This window comes from Myripristis murdjan, chromosome 21, assembly GCF_902150065.1.
Source record: "Myripristis murdjan chromosome 21, fMyrMur1.1, whole genome shotgun sequence".
Lineage (NCBI taxonomy): Eukaryota > Metazoa > Chordata > Actinopteri > Holocentriformes > Holocentridae > Myripristis > Myripristis murdjan.
In genome coordinates, this window is record NC_044000.1 from 22,870,549 (window position 1) to 22,888,803 (window position 18,255).

The 18,255-nt window shown below is 42.3% G+C and overlaps 2 protein-coding genes across 2 annotated transcripts; both read right to left on the minus strand.

Annotated features, from left to right (window-relative positions):
- Positions 1–349: 349 nt before the first annotated feature.
- efhc2 (EF-hand domain (C-terminal) containing 2) lies at positions 350–14,130 on the minus strand. Its single transcript, XM_030081325.1, has 15 exons — positions 14,089–14,130; positions 13,125–13,313; positions 12,541–12,691; positions 12,223–12,446; positions 11,874–12,125; positions 10,368–10,475; positions 9,709–9,847; positions 6,704–6,872; positions 6,438–6,580; positions 5,560–5,756; positions 4,963–5,096; positions 4,027–4,221; positions 2,773–2,865; positions 2,310–2,409; positions 350–478 (listed from the first exon to the last, which is right to left on the minus strand). The coding sequence occupies exons 1-15, from the start codon at positions 14,128–14,130 to the stop codon at positions 350–352; spliced, it is 2,265 nt and encodes a 754-aa protein (XP_029937185.1).
- A 491-nt stretch (positions 14,131–14,621) lies between these two features.
- On the minus strand, positions 14,622–18,200 carry fundc1 (FUN14 domain containing 1). The gene is made up of 5 exons (XM_030081430.1): positions 18,111–18,200; positions 17,420–17,573; positions 16,481–16,556; positions 16,242–16,370; positions 14,622–15,539 (listed from the first exon to the last, which is right to left on the minus strand). The coding sequence occupies exons 1-5, from the start codon at positions 18,184–18,186 to the stop codon at positions 15,462–15,464; spliced, it is 513 nt and encodes a 170-aa protein (XP_029937290.1). The 5' UTR covers positions 18,187–18,200; the 3' UTR covers positions 14,622–15,461.
- Positions 18,201–18,255: the final 55 nt, after the last annotated feature.

An 18,255-nucleotide genomic window follows, 5' to 3' on the forward strand; every position in this document is an offset into this window, starting at 1 on the left:
TTAGCCCAGTGCTGGAGGATACAGGGTAATCATAACGTATGTGAGTGCCTGTCTGCCCAGAGCTGAAATATGGTTCTGCTTTAACGCCTCATATGTTTTACAGTGTCTGTGAGGGATTCATGCCAATTCGTGTAAGCACACACACACACACACGCACACACACTTCCACCCAGATTAGCATGTACCATGTTCAAGTGTTGTTGTTTTACAAATCTCCCAGATGTAGCAAGATCAAAACACAGATGTTGGTTTGCAAATGTTCTTTAATTAAAGAAGACATACAGTGGTGTGTGTGTGTGTGTGTTTGTGCGTGTGTGAAGCACAATCAAGTTCACCTCCCTCCATGTGTCTATGGTGAGGTGGCTGGTGTTGGGTCACTGTTGTTGGTGGCACTGCTGAACACCTCCTCCAGCAGGGCAGAGTAGTTGATGTTCTTCACTGCAGGGCCGCCGGCCTCAAAGCTGCAGTTCACATCAAACTGGAGACAACAGGAACACACAACTCACTACAGCGGCTGGCCTTAATCAAAACCTACCACTGCCGTGCAGAAAACACTCTAAAGGCAAAGTGAATCTTTTTTTTTAACTTTTTCTATGAAGCATTTTTGGTTTGGAGTCACTTTGGGGCTTATTTCTGTATGAGAACACCAACAATAATCTATCAGGTTTTTGTTTTTATGTTTATTTGTTTCTTTGTTTGATTAATTGATTACCTGTTTACCAGGACACAATCACATAGGTATTTATAGTTCATAATATATGAATGTAATTTCCCCTGTTGAATTTCCACATTATATTACACATAAGGATTAAACTATTTTAGTGGCTGAGGCAGTAGATGAGGTAGAAGAGCAAGACAGTCTGGATGGCAGCAAAGGCCAAAGAGGCACCAGAAACCGGTCGGTAAATCTGGACCAGTCAACATGATATTCCTGTGATGTCATCACTATGAGACAGAATGCACCCGCAAAGACGCTAAAGGCACAGCCGCCATTTTCATTCTTCTTGAGGGTTTCCGTCGAGCTTGTTAAGGAAGGAAGAGTAGCGGAGCAGAGACCAAGCGACTAGTTTGGGCTTAGGACCCGGCGAGGCAGAGAGCAGCTGGGAAACAGTGACAGAGGAGAATTTGGGACCTGAGAGCGCAGTATTTAGATGTACACACATTCACACGCGCAAAACACAGACACAGTCACGCTCCTCTCTCGTTTTGTCCGCGCCTGTCTCCCTTCGTTGTCGTCCTGCCACGGTGCGTCTCTCTCCTGTTCACCTGTTTGTGCTTAGCTCTGGCGTTGGGGAGCCATGTTAAATCAGCATTACACAGCGGAGACACAGATGTGAGAACGAAGATCAGAGAAGCTACTTCTTTCCTTTTCAACCACCTATCTCTCTCTCTCTCTCTCTCTTTCTCTTTCTCTCTATCTCTCTCTCTGTCTCCCTCGTCATTTCTCTTGCCCAATACATTGCTCACTAATCAATTGACCATTCGATTGCCCACTCTGCTTTTGGCTCACTCTACCACTCCGTCATCCAGTCACTCATAATTTAGTTAGATTTTTATTGATTTTCACTTACAATTATTTTAAAATCTGTGCACACATTGTGAAATCCCTTACTCTGATTATTCTCATTTGCTCTCATCTCAAGTTTTTTCTTTTCTTTTCGCTGACTACTTCTTACTGCTGCTTTTGTCTTAAAGCAACAGTTCAACGTAAAAGAAATATATTTTCCCACTTACTTTCAGTACAATCTATCCATCCAGATTTTCTGTGTGATTTGGCGAGGTTTCCAGTCTGCTGTGACCTTCTCTGTCTCCTGGCACCCCAATACCATGGGGTTGGATGGGTATTTGTTTGTACAGCTCAAACTGTCAAAAATTTACATATGAAAAACTCAGCAGCAACACTCACTGGCAAACTGTATCTATTGACCTCTAATTTGTACTCACTGGGGGCACAAAGATTCAGTTTGCCGGTGTTCTTTGGCAGGAAGTCATTCCAAAAGAAACTCTTCGCCCCCCCCAAGCGCTGTGGATTACGGATATCTCTGTCATTGTTTTTGGAAAGAGCAGTTGCTGTGGAGTTTTTTGCATGAAAGATTTTGCTGGTTTAAGCTCCTCAAATGAATACCTCTCCAGCTCCATTGTACTGGGGTGCCGGGAGACAGAGAAGATTGCAGCAGACCGAACCCTCGCCAAATCACACAGAAACTATCTGGATGGATAAATTGAATGAGGGATAAGTGGAAAAGTATCTTTTTTGTATTTTCGGTGAACGGTTCAATTACTCCATCTTGCTGTCATTCTTCTCTCACCTTCAGGGTGTCATCAGGCAGGACTGGGGGGGCGGGGTTCTCCCTCCAGTTGATGCCAGCCAGGAAGGCATGGTAGTCGATGTCCTCGTTATCTGTGAACCTGCAGCAGACATGCATTGGGATTAAAAGCAGGTACATCCTGTATGAAGACATTTGGAGGACAAAGCCAGTCTGGAATCTGTCCCTCCATTTCTCTGGCCATTGATGGGTGTTGCAGACAACTGCAGCTCAGACAGCTCCCACCAGATGTAAAAGAATTCAATTTGTACTGGTTCCAGTGGAGATTGTTTGAGTGTCATGTAACTGCAGGTTCAGAGGTTTCAGATGTTGCTCAACCTCGCTAAGGATGATGGCCAGGGGACATAGACATCTATAATATATGCTTAACAATCAGTGAATAAAAACAATATTCAGCAGTGGGACTTCTGTCTGTTCAATTCTGAAGTGACTGGTGGGCTCTTACTTGGTGAGCAGGGCTCCGAGCAGAGCCTCAGCTACAGGCAGCCGGAAGGCTTTGCAGATGGTCCTTGTGTCTTTGGTAGACAGACGGCCTGTCCTGGAGACACAGAGAAAAGCAGAGATACACACAGGTACAGGCATTATCTAACTATGACTTGTTATCCAAGATGGACCATGTGCCTATTTGGAGTGGGCTATGTTAATAAAGCTGGGTCTTCAGGACAAATACGTTGTGTTTGGGTGCTGGGCTGAAAGGAATCCATTTTTCACTTTACAACATTCAGATCAGATCACATGAGCATCAGAATTAGTTTACCGAGTTGCACTTTATTTGGACAGTCCAAATAAAGCAATACCATTTATTTTTACTTCCATAAAGGTGCTTGAATACAGACTTGATTGTTGCTGTTTGCTGAAAAAGTAGCCATCCCTAAATGGATCAACAAACTAGAAACATCCCAAAGTGAATGTGAGACGGTGTGTTCTCTAAGATCCTGGTTATTTTCCGCAGACGGTCCAGAAGTCCATTCTTGACATGCCAACTTCATTACAGAGATGTTGAAGAAAAATTGAAACTAAATGAGGGTGTCCACATCGCCACACAAACAGATTGCACAGCTTGACCCTATGGCACCATGGACCATCCATTCACCTCAGCCAGCCTAAAACACACCACAGCTCAACTGCATCTGTGTGTGTGTGTGTGTGTGTGTGTGTGTGTGTGTGTGTGTGTGTGCGCGCACGCATACTGCACATGAAAGTGCATGAAGTGGTTGATTTCATGTGCTGGAGAGAGGGAGGTAGGGAGAACGAAAAAGAGACAGAGGGAGAGAGAGAGAGAGATTGAATGTGAATGTGTTTGTGTGTGTGTGTGTGTGTGTGTGTGTTCTCTCTGGCCTGCAGAGCTACATGCCATACAGTCTTTGGGGACCATCTGGTTCCAATGCTCCACTCTCACACTGCTGGAACTAATCGTTGCTCTGAGATATGGGGCCACTGGCTGTACGATTGATGGCTTGCTGTGACGCTATCTGCCTATGTGTGTATGATAGCGATGTGTGAGTGCATGTGCGTGCGTGTGCATAAGTGTGTGCATGTGTGTAAGCAATGTGTTGTTGATGTTCCAAACTGTTGTGTTCACAGATGTTACTATCTACACAGGCCTGGCTATGGTGCTTAATGCAACATCTGTGTATATATGTGTATATGTGTATGTATGTGTGTGTGTGTGTGTGTGTGTGTGTGTGTGTGGGCCTACCTGTGACGGTCGCGGTGTATAAAGGCTCTGGTCATCTCAGGGAACTGTTCAAAGTGTTTCCTCCTGAGGTGGTCCTGGGTCACGGCCAGCAGCAAGCCCACGTCTAACTCAGACTTCTGACGCTCCAAGAAACATCGACCCAGCACCGTCACCTCATGCTCTGACATGTTGCACCCCATGTCCAGAAGCAGGCCCCTGTGCATGCACACACACACACGCACACACACACACACACACACACACACACACATATATATATATATATATGTATAATAAGTGTTTGTGATCACAGGCTTCCTTTACATCTGTCATTGTATCTGGGCTGTATTTAAATAACATTTATCTGGATTGACACAGTTCCTATATATAAAGATTGAAGTTTATTCTTAATGGAAGTTCACCCAAATCATAAAAAACAACATTTTCCCCACTAACCCACAGAGTAGTCTATGTATCCAGATAGTTTATTTTCTGTGTGACTTGGTGAGGTTTCCAGTTTGCTGAAATCGTCCTTATGTTCCATCACCCCAATACAATGGGGCTGATGAGCACTTGGGTATTGAATCGGCGGTGCTCAAACCATCAAAAATTCACATGGGAAAAAACTCAACAGCAACAGCTCTTTCCAAAACAGTGACACAGATACCTGACATAATCCAAAGCCTTTAAGGGCTAGGGATAAGAGGGAAAGTATCTTTTTGGTATTTTGGGTGAACTTTTCCTTTAATGTGGCCAAATGTGGATATGAGCACTTCTGGAGTGATGGGATCTTAGCTGTGGCTCGGGTACATTTAAATTTGGATTTTATGAATCTTTGCTCAAGCCAGATATAATTTGATCACCCACTATAGTCCATGATAATGCTGCGGGGTAAAGGAGGTCGCAGAGACATAAGGAACCTATTGAACTATACTGTTTAGTTTTTGGCTGGACTACCTGAAAGGCTCATAGGGGATGAGGCCAGTGTTGCTGGGGTCACTGAGGGCCAGAAACTTCCTGATTTCATTCTGCTTCTCTTCTGGGATGGAACGGAGCTTGCTGAGGATGTGGCCCAAATTGGCTTGGGGGAACTTCAAACAAACACACAGATGCACACACATATATACATTAACAACATGCACCACATATAGGTGCCTGCTAGAAAATAATTGGATAGGTGACTGGTACATTGGTTAGGGAAGCCGAATTGTCCAAAGGTTGCTGGTGAGATCTCTCTAAGTCTGACAATACACAGTGCAACTTACATGCAATTTTCTGCATATTGTAAATAACATTTTTACTGTTGCTATGTCACCAAACCCATATGGGACATTCCAAATGATGATGCAATCCCAGCTCATGATTTTCATTGGATGGAACTCCAAAACAACTCAGTTGCATGCAACCAAACAAACATGAAAAAAGTTTGTAGTCCCCTGCAACTGGCAAAGTACAACTGAGCACCACTGAATGCTAAAAATCTTTGGACACAAAACCACATATGGCCCTAGAAAATTAAAGGAAAGAAGAGGTATAGCTTTTTCTCCTCCCCACCTCCTCAGCATGTTTCTCCATGTAGGAAAAGGTGTATTCATCGGCGTCCAAAAGCTGGAAGGGCTGATTTTTGAGGATGAGGGTGGCTCCGACATACAGATCCTGGGCCGTGAAATACTCAGACATCTCACTCTTAAACAGCTCCTGACCTGGCTTCTTCACACGACCACGCTCCAGGAACCTACCCCCAAGCACACCTGGTGCATTATGGGAGAAAGGGAGGAATTAAAGAATGAAGGGTAAGTAGAGCTTCAGTCCACATTTAGTTGACAGCACCCAGTGTCCCCTAAATGTAAACAATAAAACATTTATGTTCAAAATAATATACTGTATACCTATTTTGGAAAACAAACAAAAAAAAAACTAACAAGTTCATCATTCAATATCTTTAAAATATGGGTGACACAATTTGTAAAAACGTGTAATTTGTTAATCAAAGATATTATATACCCTAATGTAAAGATGTAATACATCCATTAAAAAGTAACAAGATTTTTTATATTGTGTTGTCAATCATTTTTAAGAGAAGACGTCATTTCGTTCAAGTGGTTGGATATCTTATTTTGGAGCAAAACTCAATTGAAATGTTTCAGAGCCCTGGAATATAGACAAACTATTCATCATGTGTTGTAAAAAAAATTCTGTCAAATAGATTTACATCGATGGGAAAACTAAAGCAACATTCTCGATAGCAGAAAAAAGTGGGTTTGGGAAACAAAATGTTTTTCAGCAGAGCACTGGAAGGCCCACTTTTCATCTGATTTCATAAGATTCTGGAAATGGAAACGGAGCCTGACAACGCTAATGTTTACCATGGGAGCCAGAGATCTGCACTCCTAGGAGAGGATGTCGACCAGTCTGGCAAACCCTAACTCTACCTGAGTTCCTCTGTGGAGGCTCAAACACGCTGATGGTGTCATCACAAAGGTAGAAGGAGATAATGAACTCCCTCTCTCGGAAAATGGGGTCACTGGTCACCATCTTGGCTCGGAATCGCAGCATGTTACTCTCTATGCCATATCTGGAGGGACATACACACATCAGAGTCGGGAAGTTAACACTAACACACACACACACACACACACACACAACTGCTGACTTTGCAGTGTGTGATCTGATGATTGCGACTGTCTCTCTGTCCAACCTGTCTTTCTCCATGAACTTGTGGAAGTCCTTCTGTGGGGGTTTGGGCTGCAGGCTGTCCTGGCAGGAGCACAGGGAGTCCTCTTCTGAGCCAAAGCCGTTGTAAGGGGGCGCCAGCCTTGGGCTCTTAGGGGCTGGGGGGGCCTTGTACTGAACTGGTGTAAAGTCCTCTGAGAAAAAGAGAGAAACACAACATTAGGGCTGAACATTATGGTAAAAATGAAATCATACTGTGATTGATTTTACAAATATTGCGACTGGTTATTGTCTTGGGATTTTTTTGTGTGTGTGATGTGTCTCCGACATTGCTGCTTGAAACTTGGTAACATTTTGGCGTATTAGTGGCACGATGTGGGTCAATCAGTTTCATTTTCGGGATACTGGACATTAATATAAAAGTTCATCATTTTCCAAAGATTCATCAGATTGGACCCAGCAGTGTCTGAGATATTGAGTGTGAAGGTTAGGGCCCTGTTGGCCTGCTTGTAGCACTGTAGTGGGCCAGTCGGGGTATATATTCAAAATGTCGAACCCTGGTGTCAAAATCTCCCGTTGTGTCCAAAAGAGGCAGGAGTGATATGTGACACTCAGAAGGACAGTTAAAGCCCAATCCATAGTCCATTCACTGATTGTCGACTGTGGGGTACTAAAAGATCAAACATGCACACAGACACGCCAAGAACAAGGAGGGGAGCTGGAAGGATGAAATGGCAGCAGGTAATCCATTAAGACGGGAGTGGAGCAACCTGGGTTGATAATAACCCTGTGCTGACCTCTGACCCTGAGAGTCAGACAGGACCCTCCATCACAGTGGACTGTCACTGGGGGCTCTGCCTGAATCACTACTGTGACTAATGCAGCAAGCCCCACAACCTGCCTGGCTCTGGGTGGCAGACACAGCCAGGCCAGCTTGGGTTACTGCTGCTGGGGAGCCGCATGCCTCTTGAGGCCCCCAGTGCCTTTAGCTGTGGAGGCATGGAGAGAGTCCAGTGCTTGAGGGATCTCATATCTTATGTCAGTCGGTCAGATACTGGCACTGAACAGTACTGCTGGTCCTGCAGAGACTGTCCATCAGCCAAGGAAAACCCTGCTAAGGCCTGATGGGATGGGGGCTGAGGGAACCCGAGAACAGTATACAGGCTGCTGAATGGATCGATACAAGCAGAACTTATTCTGGGATACAGAAATCCTGTAACGGGCTTTGCATGACTTATCATTCTTTAGACATTATTAGTGCCAACCATTCAATGGGAGCTGTTTGTCCATTTATTTGTTTTGCTTGCTCACATTGATCAAACTCTTGTTTTGTATCATTTGGACTATCACTCAGTGGTCTGGTCATCAGCATCAAGAGGTGATATCAGTCAGCTGCAAGTGGCTCAAAACAGGACAGCCAGATTGGTTTTGAACTATCCCATACAGTGTAGTATAGTGGATATGCACTAACTGGCTAACTGCTGAAAAGAGATTATCTACCAGTTTATTCGTACTTTTTAGCTGTGTAATTGATTCCAGGTTTCCTAACCTTCTCTTTGGTAAATTTACCTACTGAAAAATGTTCATTCTCACTTTACAAGGGGAGCCAGTAGGGGGCTGATGACACTAACGCGACCAAAATGAAACTTCTTCAAGAAAACATACATAGAACATATATATTTTGTTTTGGAATTCCCTGTCACACTTCCTGAAATACCAGATAAGACACGCTTGTGAAAGAATCTCAAATGGTTCCAAGAGCCAGATGGTATTTTGCGTTTTGGCAGGCTACGTTCAGTCTTTCATTTTCACTCTTTCAATTTATTATTTTATGGGTGGTGAAGTTTTTGTTGATTTATGAGTTGGTTGCTTTTGTCTAAGTCGGTTATCTCTTGTATTGTGCTTGATTTAATTGTGCCTTGCACCTTATTTCAATTTATTGTTTAGTTTCTGGGTTGGGTTTTTGGGTTTTACATGTTAGGCTGTTTTTCCATGTGTATTATATGATATGCTGTCTGAACCCCAGGACGACTACTTTGTTGTCTAGGCATCAGCTAATGGGGATCCTTAAAAATTAACAAATAAACAAATTCGTTTGGTCATGTGTAAAACTTCTGCGGTGAAAATGAAAGTGAAACGTAGAATTATACAATTTGCTCCAATGCACTATAAGTTAGTGACATTTTTCTGTAAATATTAATTTGACAATTTTTATTTAGAGGCATGTAAAGCTTGCATATTGCACCCTGTTCACCAGATGGATTCCAATGGACACAGTTCTGTCACTGTACAAGTGATTAATCATTGCAATTAAGCCTCATTTCTCACTTCCACCCCTAGCTACCCACCCATCAACCACCACATCAACTAAATGTTCAGCTTCTAGGAAACACTGAATATGTGTACTGCTTGGGTGCATAAAGTGCTGGTGCATTTGTTACAGACCCAACGACTGATAGCAATTCATATACTTGTGAAGAAACATTTCATCAGTCCAGGCCAGGACAAGGAAAAAGAACATTACTCAAAGTAATAAGACACATCAGCTGTATTAACTGTAGAGCTATAAATATTATAATTTCCTGAATAAGATCTTCCTGTGCCAGCATTTTCATTACTCGGATTCTCTGGGAAGGTGCTTCTTGTGCGTACTCTTACTGCCCTCAAGTGGTCAGACATATGTAAGGCAGGCATGAACTTTTTTTCCCTGTATACTGTGGAAATAGTTGAGCAAAGTTGCAATTTGCCCTTGCAGAAATTGCTTTACACATGGATAAAGCACTAATGCAGCGTTGTTTATTAAAGGTTATTTTACTGAATCATCTACTTTTGTACATGTACTATCTAAGTCAATAAATTCCAGTTTTGCTGTACAAGTGAAGTAATCATTTTGCCTTTTGAGGCAAGGTCTGGGTAAGACACTGGATTTAAATGGGCTAACATTCACTGATAACTATGGATTACAAGGAAAACAATGGATGGTGTCAGGCTAGCCCCAGTCTGTAGTAATGGCATAGGAGTATAGCTTACCGATGCCATATTTGGAGCGGTAATAGTCTTTGGTGAAATTGTCACAGTCACAGATGATCACTCTCCTGCCCCACACGTTCACCTCCCCACCTATAGTCAAATCACAGTCCTTATAATACTCCTCCTGGACAGCCCCTGTCTGTAGGAGAGAGAGAGAGGGAGAGAGGGAGAGAGAGAGAGAGAGAGAGAGAGAGAGAGAGAGAGAGAGAGAGAGAGAGAGAGAGAGAGAGAGAGAGAGAGAGAGATGACAGAGAATGAGATGAGGCAGGTGAAAGACCACATATGTGAGATTACTCTTTCATGTTTTAGGCATTTTGCTTAGTTTACACAAGACACACGTCTGTTGAGCAATTGTGTGAGGCTCAGACCTGTGACCTTTGCATCACAGCTGCAGTGGCTTTCTAGTGCAACTTCCCCTGACACTGACAAAAAAGATTTATTGGTGAATCTGGCATATTTCGGCACCTGACAAATGCCACGTGCTGAAACGTGCCATATTTATCTTTGTTGTCAACGCTGCAGCCTTTGAGTTACGGGACAGTCTGCTGTTAAGTTGCCATGACATAACATACAGTTTTTCCACTTTTTTTGTACTGCGTTGATGACATGTCACCATAATTTCCTCAGATGTTAGTGGCAGGTCAGTTGATAGGACATACTTTGAGGCTGTCCACAATGTAGCGTTCTCCCTGACCCCTGGAGCCAAACAAATTGAGCACTGTGCGGTCTGTGATCTCTCCAGGCTGCCTCTTGGGGGTTGGAGCATGCTGCAGAGAAATAACAAACAAGACGCAGGCAGGGACAGGCAGATATTGTTACAACAAAAACACATGGACTAAGACAGTCACAATGTTGAGCGTCATTCAACACAATGCTCACAAACTCAATTTCATTGAGCTGGCACTTTGTGGGAATTGGAAAAAGAGAGAGGCAGAAAACAAAAAAAGGAAAAACAATCTGGCTGATAGATAAAGTGAGACAGAATATACTAGCGATCTGTCGTGAAGGACAAGCTTAATTCGTGTCTGGGGACGTGATGATTTCCCATTGGATGGAGGATTCAGATCAACCTTTTGGGCTGACATTTAACGAGAGGCATCAGAACAAACAAAATGACAATCACCGGACTGAAAGATAGCACACACATGACACGCACACACACACACACACACACACACACACACACACACACACACACACACACACACACACACACACACACACACACACACACACACACACCACACACACAAACACACACACAAACACACACATATACGCACCAAAAAAGCGACAAGGGAAATGATTGAGGCCTGGCTGTCTTTCAAGGTGAATTAGGCTCTGGTCAGTAACTGGAGGAGACAGCCAAAATGCTTGAGGGAGACTAGACACTACGGCACTCCTGTCAGAATGAATGAGGTCTCGGCGAAGGGAGGGATGGTGCAAGGAAAATGAAAATAAATAAATAAATAAATAAATAAAGCCATCCAAGCAGACAGAGAGGCAACACTAGCCTTCAGATTCAGAATACCCCTGTTCAAGGAACTGTTAAAACATCCTGATGGCAAATCTTAAAACTGCATCACTGCTTTCTTTTTAATTTATCATTCAATATATTTCTTTCCTTTTTGCTTTTTATTCCTTCTCCCAATTACTTCACCATGCATCTTCATCAGTCCTCCTTTCTTCATTTCTTCCTAATGCGTTTCTTAGGACAGTTTACCAAAAGCACAAAAAAAGGTATTTTCCCATTTACCCCCATGATCTTCGCTGTGTCTCTCCAGCCTGGTACAATGAGGCTGGATGTGTACTCTTTTGTGGAGCTCATACCACAAAAATGTATCTATCTGCCTGAAGGAGTACAAACCCAGGACTTAGTTTCCAACAAAACTCTTCTCCCCTGAGGGCTGTGGATTATGTTGGGTGTCTGTGTCAGTGTCACATGTACATTTTTGATAGTTTGAGCTTCATGAACTAATCCCCATCTAGCCCCATTTTACTGGGAAGCCAGGAAACACAGAAGATTGCAGCAAACTGGAGACATTGCCAAATCACACAAAAACTATCTGGATGGTTAAATTGGGACTAGCCTAGATTTAAGTGGGGAGGTGTCTTTTTTGTATTTGGTTGAACTCATACTTTAATGCTATCCCCTCCCAGATCACCTTGGGCAGTCTGGAGCGGCGCAGAAACTTTGGTACGGCGTCTTGCCCAGAGTTTGGGTAGATGACCTCATTGATCTCTATGGTGTCATCAGCCAGGAAGTAGTGCAGTATGAGCTCGTGAAGGACACCAAACATGTTCACCGTGTCGTCCCAGAAGCAGTAGAAGCGCAGGATCTTGCCGTCATGGTCCAGGAACTGCTTCAGTGTGTCAAGCCTCTCATACGGTCGAAGCGGTTGAATGCTTTTCTCCATCTGGATGAAGCAACATAGAGTGTGAGAATTTTTCTAAAAAAAGAAATGAAACTCTTCATAACTCTGTGCACATATGACATGACTCCCCAGTGTCTACCTCTTCCCGCAGCTTGCTGTAGGGGTCATCAGGAATGGATGCAGGGGCATTTAGGCACACCCCAAGTTTTGTGAGAAAGTTGCGGGTAAAGGGGTCACAGTCGGTTATGGTGAAGGTGCGGTTGTACAGCACCATCTGTTGGTTGATGTTAAAATGGTAAACGTTGTAGAACTGGTTGTCATCCGGGGGAGGCAGTGGCACGCGTTGCCGATGAACAAGTGTTCCTGTCGCAGGGATAAATGGCACAATATTGAAAATTAATGAGCACTATAGTTAGCAGGGTTATTAGGGTTAGTCAGGTATAACATGCAGTCTCACCTTGAGGGATGCCACTGTTCTTGGACTTTGGCTCCACAACCTGTATGGTGTCATCCTCCAGGTAGAAGTAGATCTTACACTTCCTGATTCTGAATATCTCGTCCTTGCTCTCCGGCACAGCCTCCTGGAAGTACGCTTCAAAACACAGAACCTACAAAGGACAGAATGTGATGTTGTGCATTCTGTAAGGCTAATTAAACTGTTAGTAGTAGTTTGGGTTGCATAACATGGCTAGACAAGTTTTATTAGTGTCAATATTTGGGGATACTCATGAAATTCCTCAGCTCCTGCATGGTAAGGAACTTCATCTCTACCAAGCACTAGTATTTAATTGATTAAAGGTGGTCACGATCATTCAAAGTGACTGTAGATGGTGTTATATAAGTGCTGGTGCTAGTGTTCAATCTTCTCAAAAGCTGTATGTAACCTTATCTCTGGTGGTGTATTTCAGTCATTTCTAAATATTAACACTCAGAAATGTTGTCATATTCCATTACAAATCTGACAGGCGTACACCAAACGTGCATCCATCCAGTTATTCTATGACAAGAAAGGAAGCTCTGATTCTATTCCAGACAGTTTACCTGTTTGTCGAAGGCCACCCACGAAGGCACATCACTGCCTTCTCCTTTGGGGTAGACAGAATATTTTGGCTGGATCTTCTGGTCAGCCAGCAGCTCTCCTCCAATGCCTGGTTTCTCAGACCCCGCCAGCATGGGGACACCATTTGCGTAAACTAGATGCTGGGACTTGTGGAATCTCTCTTTCCCCAGCTGGAAATGAGGAATGAACACTTACTTAAAAAAAAAAAAAAAATGAATTCGCAATTTTTATTCTTCTATTGTGCAACATGTACAGCACCAACAGTTTCTATAAAAATCATATCTCATGTAAAGAGCTCTTACTGACAATTATAATGGATTCCTTGAAGCTGTTATGCAGTTAAAAGCCTTTATTAACCATTGTAAGCAGTGATACAGGTGTAATTTAGAAGCTCTGAACGGTGGCCAGTGATCACAGGTGGGCCAGCAACCAACAATACAAACAAACCACATAATAGTTTCAAAATAACCACTTTGCCTGTTACATACTGGTCATATTCAATAATTTTATAGTATTCATTTTTTGTTTCTCATCAAAAGATGTTTTTTTTTTTCTTCTTGTAATTTACATGTCTGCTTTCAAACACTTTAATTTTCAAATGTTTATATTGGTTTGAAAAAGTTGATGCCCTCCACTAAACCCCTGAATACAAGGCTGTTTTTTTTTGTCTCATGGCTTTAGCAGGGGACCCAGCATTAGTTACAACATGTTACTACAGACGTTTTACTTTTACGTGCTAGTTATGGGCTGCCATGTTACTTCACATTACCCTTAATAAAGCTGTAATTTTGGCTCAAAATGAAATGTAGGGAACTTGTTCAAAGTAACGCTTTAGCCTTCAAGCTAATTAGCTACATGTAACGACAGCCTGCTCGCCACATGCACAGACATGCTGTGTAGTGCAGTGGAAGGCCTGTCAAATATAACAAATTTTAGCCAACTTACATGTTCGTTTTGAGAGTTCCCGCGAAGAAATGGGAGAGGCATGACTAATCTAATCTAATCTTAAATCTGGTTCTAGCCGTTAACCTACTTGTCCGTGGATATTTACATTGAGCCTGTTTTGGGCGTTGCTAGGCAACGTTAAACAACTGTAGTGTCTATGCTTGCTCTTGCATTAACTAGTGCGACGTTAACCATAATTCATATCACATTTCAGAATATATTTGAATGTATGTTTGATATGGACGACACTGAGACTTATCTGTTCAAAATGTGCTGTAGGTCTACATTGCACGGGATAAAATGCAGCTATACGGTCAATATTTCTAAACATATTCTCAAATTGATTTTTTTTTTTTCAGTCTAAAGTGTGGGAAGATGACCAGAATAGTGTAAACCCCGCTAACAAAATGCATAAGTGTTTAACTAATTGAGTGCTACTTTCATGACATGAATTCTTAAATTTGGTTGATGGTAAAAAGTGTGAGAATCCTGTTGTATTTATAAAGTCTACAAAAAAAAAAAAAAAAAGAAAGTATTTTAATTGACTTATTTTTATTGTTCAACAGCCTTACATAGAAAATACACAGGCAACCTTCAGTACCTACAGCATCAACATTTTATTGCTAAACAAAATACATAAAAATAAAATACAGGGGAGGCTGACATAATACCCATCACACATATTGCAAAGGCATAACAACCCTATATCAGCCCTTTAGAATACAATTCAAGTTTTCACTTTGGAGATGACTGATTGTTGAGATTTGAGCAATATAATAATGACACTTATAGAATGCCACGGACACTTTCACACATATAGTAGCAAAAGTAAATATACTGTTCTCAGCCAACTGCAGTAAATAGCCAAATTGTGTGCAAAAAGTTTCAGCAACAGCATGGATCCCTTTACTGTGGTTCGCTGACCGTTTGTTAACAAAAAACAAAACAAAACAAAACAAAAACAAAACAACATTGCAACATTCTCATGGTTTATGAAAACTGGCATGAGGCCTAATCAAAATAACCTGGATTTTGTGCAACATTGTGTAATTGAGCGGAGTGTTGTTGCACAATATTGGTGTATTTTTCTTGATTTTTTTGGAAGATTTGCCTCGTCGTGACATACCTGGCCTTGACAGGTGTGTAACTTTTAATTTGAGGGCCATTCTGGTCTAACCAGGAAACCCTACTTTGATATATTCAGTGCATGTACCACTCTTGCACAGGTACAGTATTCAAATAAACAAAGACGTGCAGCTTATGTAAAAACACACAGCTACAAGCTAATATGAAGTTGACTGCTTTCTGTTCAAACACTTGATGCAATGATTTTTTCCCCCCACAAAAATACAGGCTCTTCTCATTTCGTTAATCTAAGACGCCAGGCCCAGTAAGAATCCTCCGATGAAGCCGCTTGTGACGACAATGTTTTTCTTCACAAACTCTGTGGACTGAAAAAGAAAAAAAAATATATAACAGGACAGATGAATCAATACATCATGGGACAAAATAATCACAATCCATGTCAGGCAATTTTGTTTTCGGTCAATGAAATGTGGAAAAATGTGTCAACCGTCTGACTCATTAAGCTTTTTATGCCTCATTTCAGCCCCTTTTGGTGAACCAAACTCATTTTCAAGGGAGAAGGGGGCTTCAACCACACCATGTAAATGCTAACAGACTTGACTATTGAATATGGGACTTCCAAAAAAACAAAGAAAGTAACAACAAAACTTGAACACGGTTTCAAATCCATTCAAATTTCCATGGAGAGTAGTGTGCAGCTTCTTTGGCATGTTGGTGCAGACTGCCTAAACATAAACATCAAGCTGAATGTCAAGCATGTTGATGATGGCTGAAATTCAGTGCCGCCTCTCTGATTAGAAAATACTTCCACAATTCATAATTCAGTGTGCTTGCAATTCAGTTTTGATATCGACCGTCTTATTAATGGCACTGTTAGGTTTTAAGGGTTTTCAATTTACTTTCTTTCATGGGTTTTTTATCATTTGTGATCACCTTTGTGACAGAGTCGGATGAGACTGAGAGAGAGGGACATGTTTCGACTGACGTGTGTGTGTTGTCCATGCAAAAGTGCGGTGGCATGTTCACAGCATTACATTATAATAAACACCAACACTTTGAGGCCCTACCTTCTCAACAAATGTGTTCAGCTCTGGGCCTGCTTTGTGAGTGCTCTTCTTTAGCTGCTTCTTAGCTTTGTTGACATCCTTTTCTACTCGCTTCCAGTCCACTTGGATATAGCCACTGTTGTTAGCTATCTGGATACAGGGAAAGAATGAGTCAAACAAAAGACAGAGGCAAAAACGAATGTGAAATATTGTTATGAGGCTTAGACATGACGTGTTTGTGCCTTGTAACACCTAGATACCTGTAGCAACAGAAGACCTCCGCCCACGGCTGTGGCAGCAACCTTTCCCACCTTCTGAAAGAGATATCCTGCACACCTACAAGAAGCGTTAACATTTCTGTTGACAAAGATGTAAGACTAATGATGCCTTCACATGCAGTTGTTGAGGTGAACAAACAATTAAACCCAAAATGGTGAACATGACTAGTAAAATGGGAATTTTCAATAATGCTTAGTAAGTTGTGGTAATTAGGGGGAGACGAGCATGGATTTCATGTTAACAATTGATGTTTAAGTGCTATTTTTTAAAAAATTATATGCTATGTTTGGAATGTGAATGAACTTAACCATCAGCTATGGGCCTGGGGTGCATTTCTCCCTTTTTAAGCTGATGTAACAACACAGATTAGGGTCTGTGCTCCTGAATTTCTCTGAGTGTAGAGTCTGCTTGTTTTTAGGATTATTAACTCTTCACTGAGACAGAGGCAAAGTCCAGAGGGAGCAGGGAGGACACAGGAGACAAGGCTCCAGCAGCATTTGATCCCAGGCCAGCTGGACCACAAATGGCTCAAGAGGTGGCAAATAAAACCACCAAACTGATTCTCAAGTGCTGCTTGATTTTTGAAACACTGCAACTGTCACAAACAAATAATAAAAAATAATAACAAGCACTTTTTGTAAAAACTATTGGCCTAATCAAGGGTTTATGGGTCTTGAAGCACTTGGAGGTAGTATAATTTTTATTGCATTATTATTACTTATTAGATAATGCATACTGGCCTTCATCCTTAGACCCAGAGGGCTGTTAGTTTTCTATCCTACCAGCTAATTAAACGCTCTCGTCTGGTGTCTCAGACATCAATCACTCCCTAGTTTGATGGCAAGAATGAACACAAGCAGGCCAGCTTTGACGACCACCAACATAATATAATGTCATGTATTTCCATGGTGACTATTTACCATCCGCTGGCTCCCCCTATGGCTATCTGGGTGGCCACAGAGTATTTCTCTGCCACAGGGCCGGAGTTATTTCCGAAGAGGCGGTTCCACCATCGCTGACGTTTGGCGTATTCTGTCAGATCTACGACCTTGTCGTAAATCTCCTCTTCGATCTCTTTAAAAACACGAGGGGAAATAACAGCCTTGAGAAACAATAATGCAAAGGATGCATGCCCATGGACAGTGAATAACAAACTGGCTAAAACATTTTATGAAAACGGATAAAACTGATACAAACTGTTACAAAAGTGTTACAAAGTTTCGGCTAGCCTGCAACATCCTGGCTGTTCATGGTAACAACATGAGTCACTTTGTATCGCTCATGTTGTTACCACAAGAGTGGCTCCACATGTCACACGTCTACTTGATAACAGAGTCGACATTAGAGTCAAATGTAACTTCCATGATGTAGGCTACTGCCGCGGCCACAGTGAGTAGGCCTGGCAGTAAGTTAGCATGGTGATACTGAAGCTAAGCTACGTAGGGAAATGTAACGTTAAAGCTACGCAGTGGGTCTGCGGAGACAGCCCAAACACTTTTACAGTATCCTCAGATAAATAAACGACAGAGTGACATTACGTTTGAGATTCGGATAATCATTCGTGGTCTAAAACAACCCAACACAAGAACTGTTATTAGTTTCCATACTTACCCTTCTCGCGGTTCGCCATTTTGGAGTAGGCTGGTCTGTCCTCCGCTGCCCCGCAGCCTCCCGCCGTCATTTGCATAGTTTTGTCAGTCAAAGTGAAGACGAGCCAGAGCCAACTGGGCACAGTCAGCCCTGTGGGAATAAAACT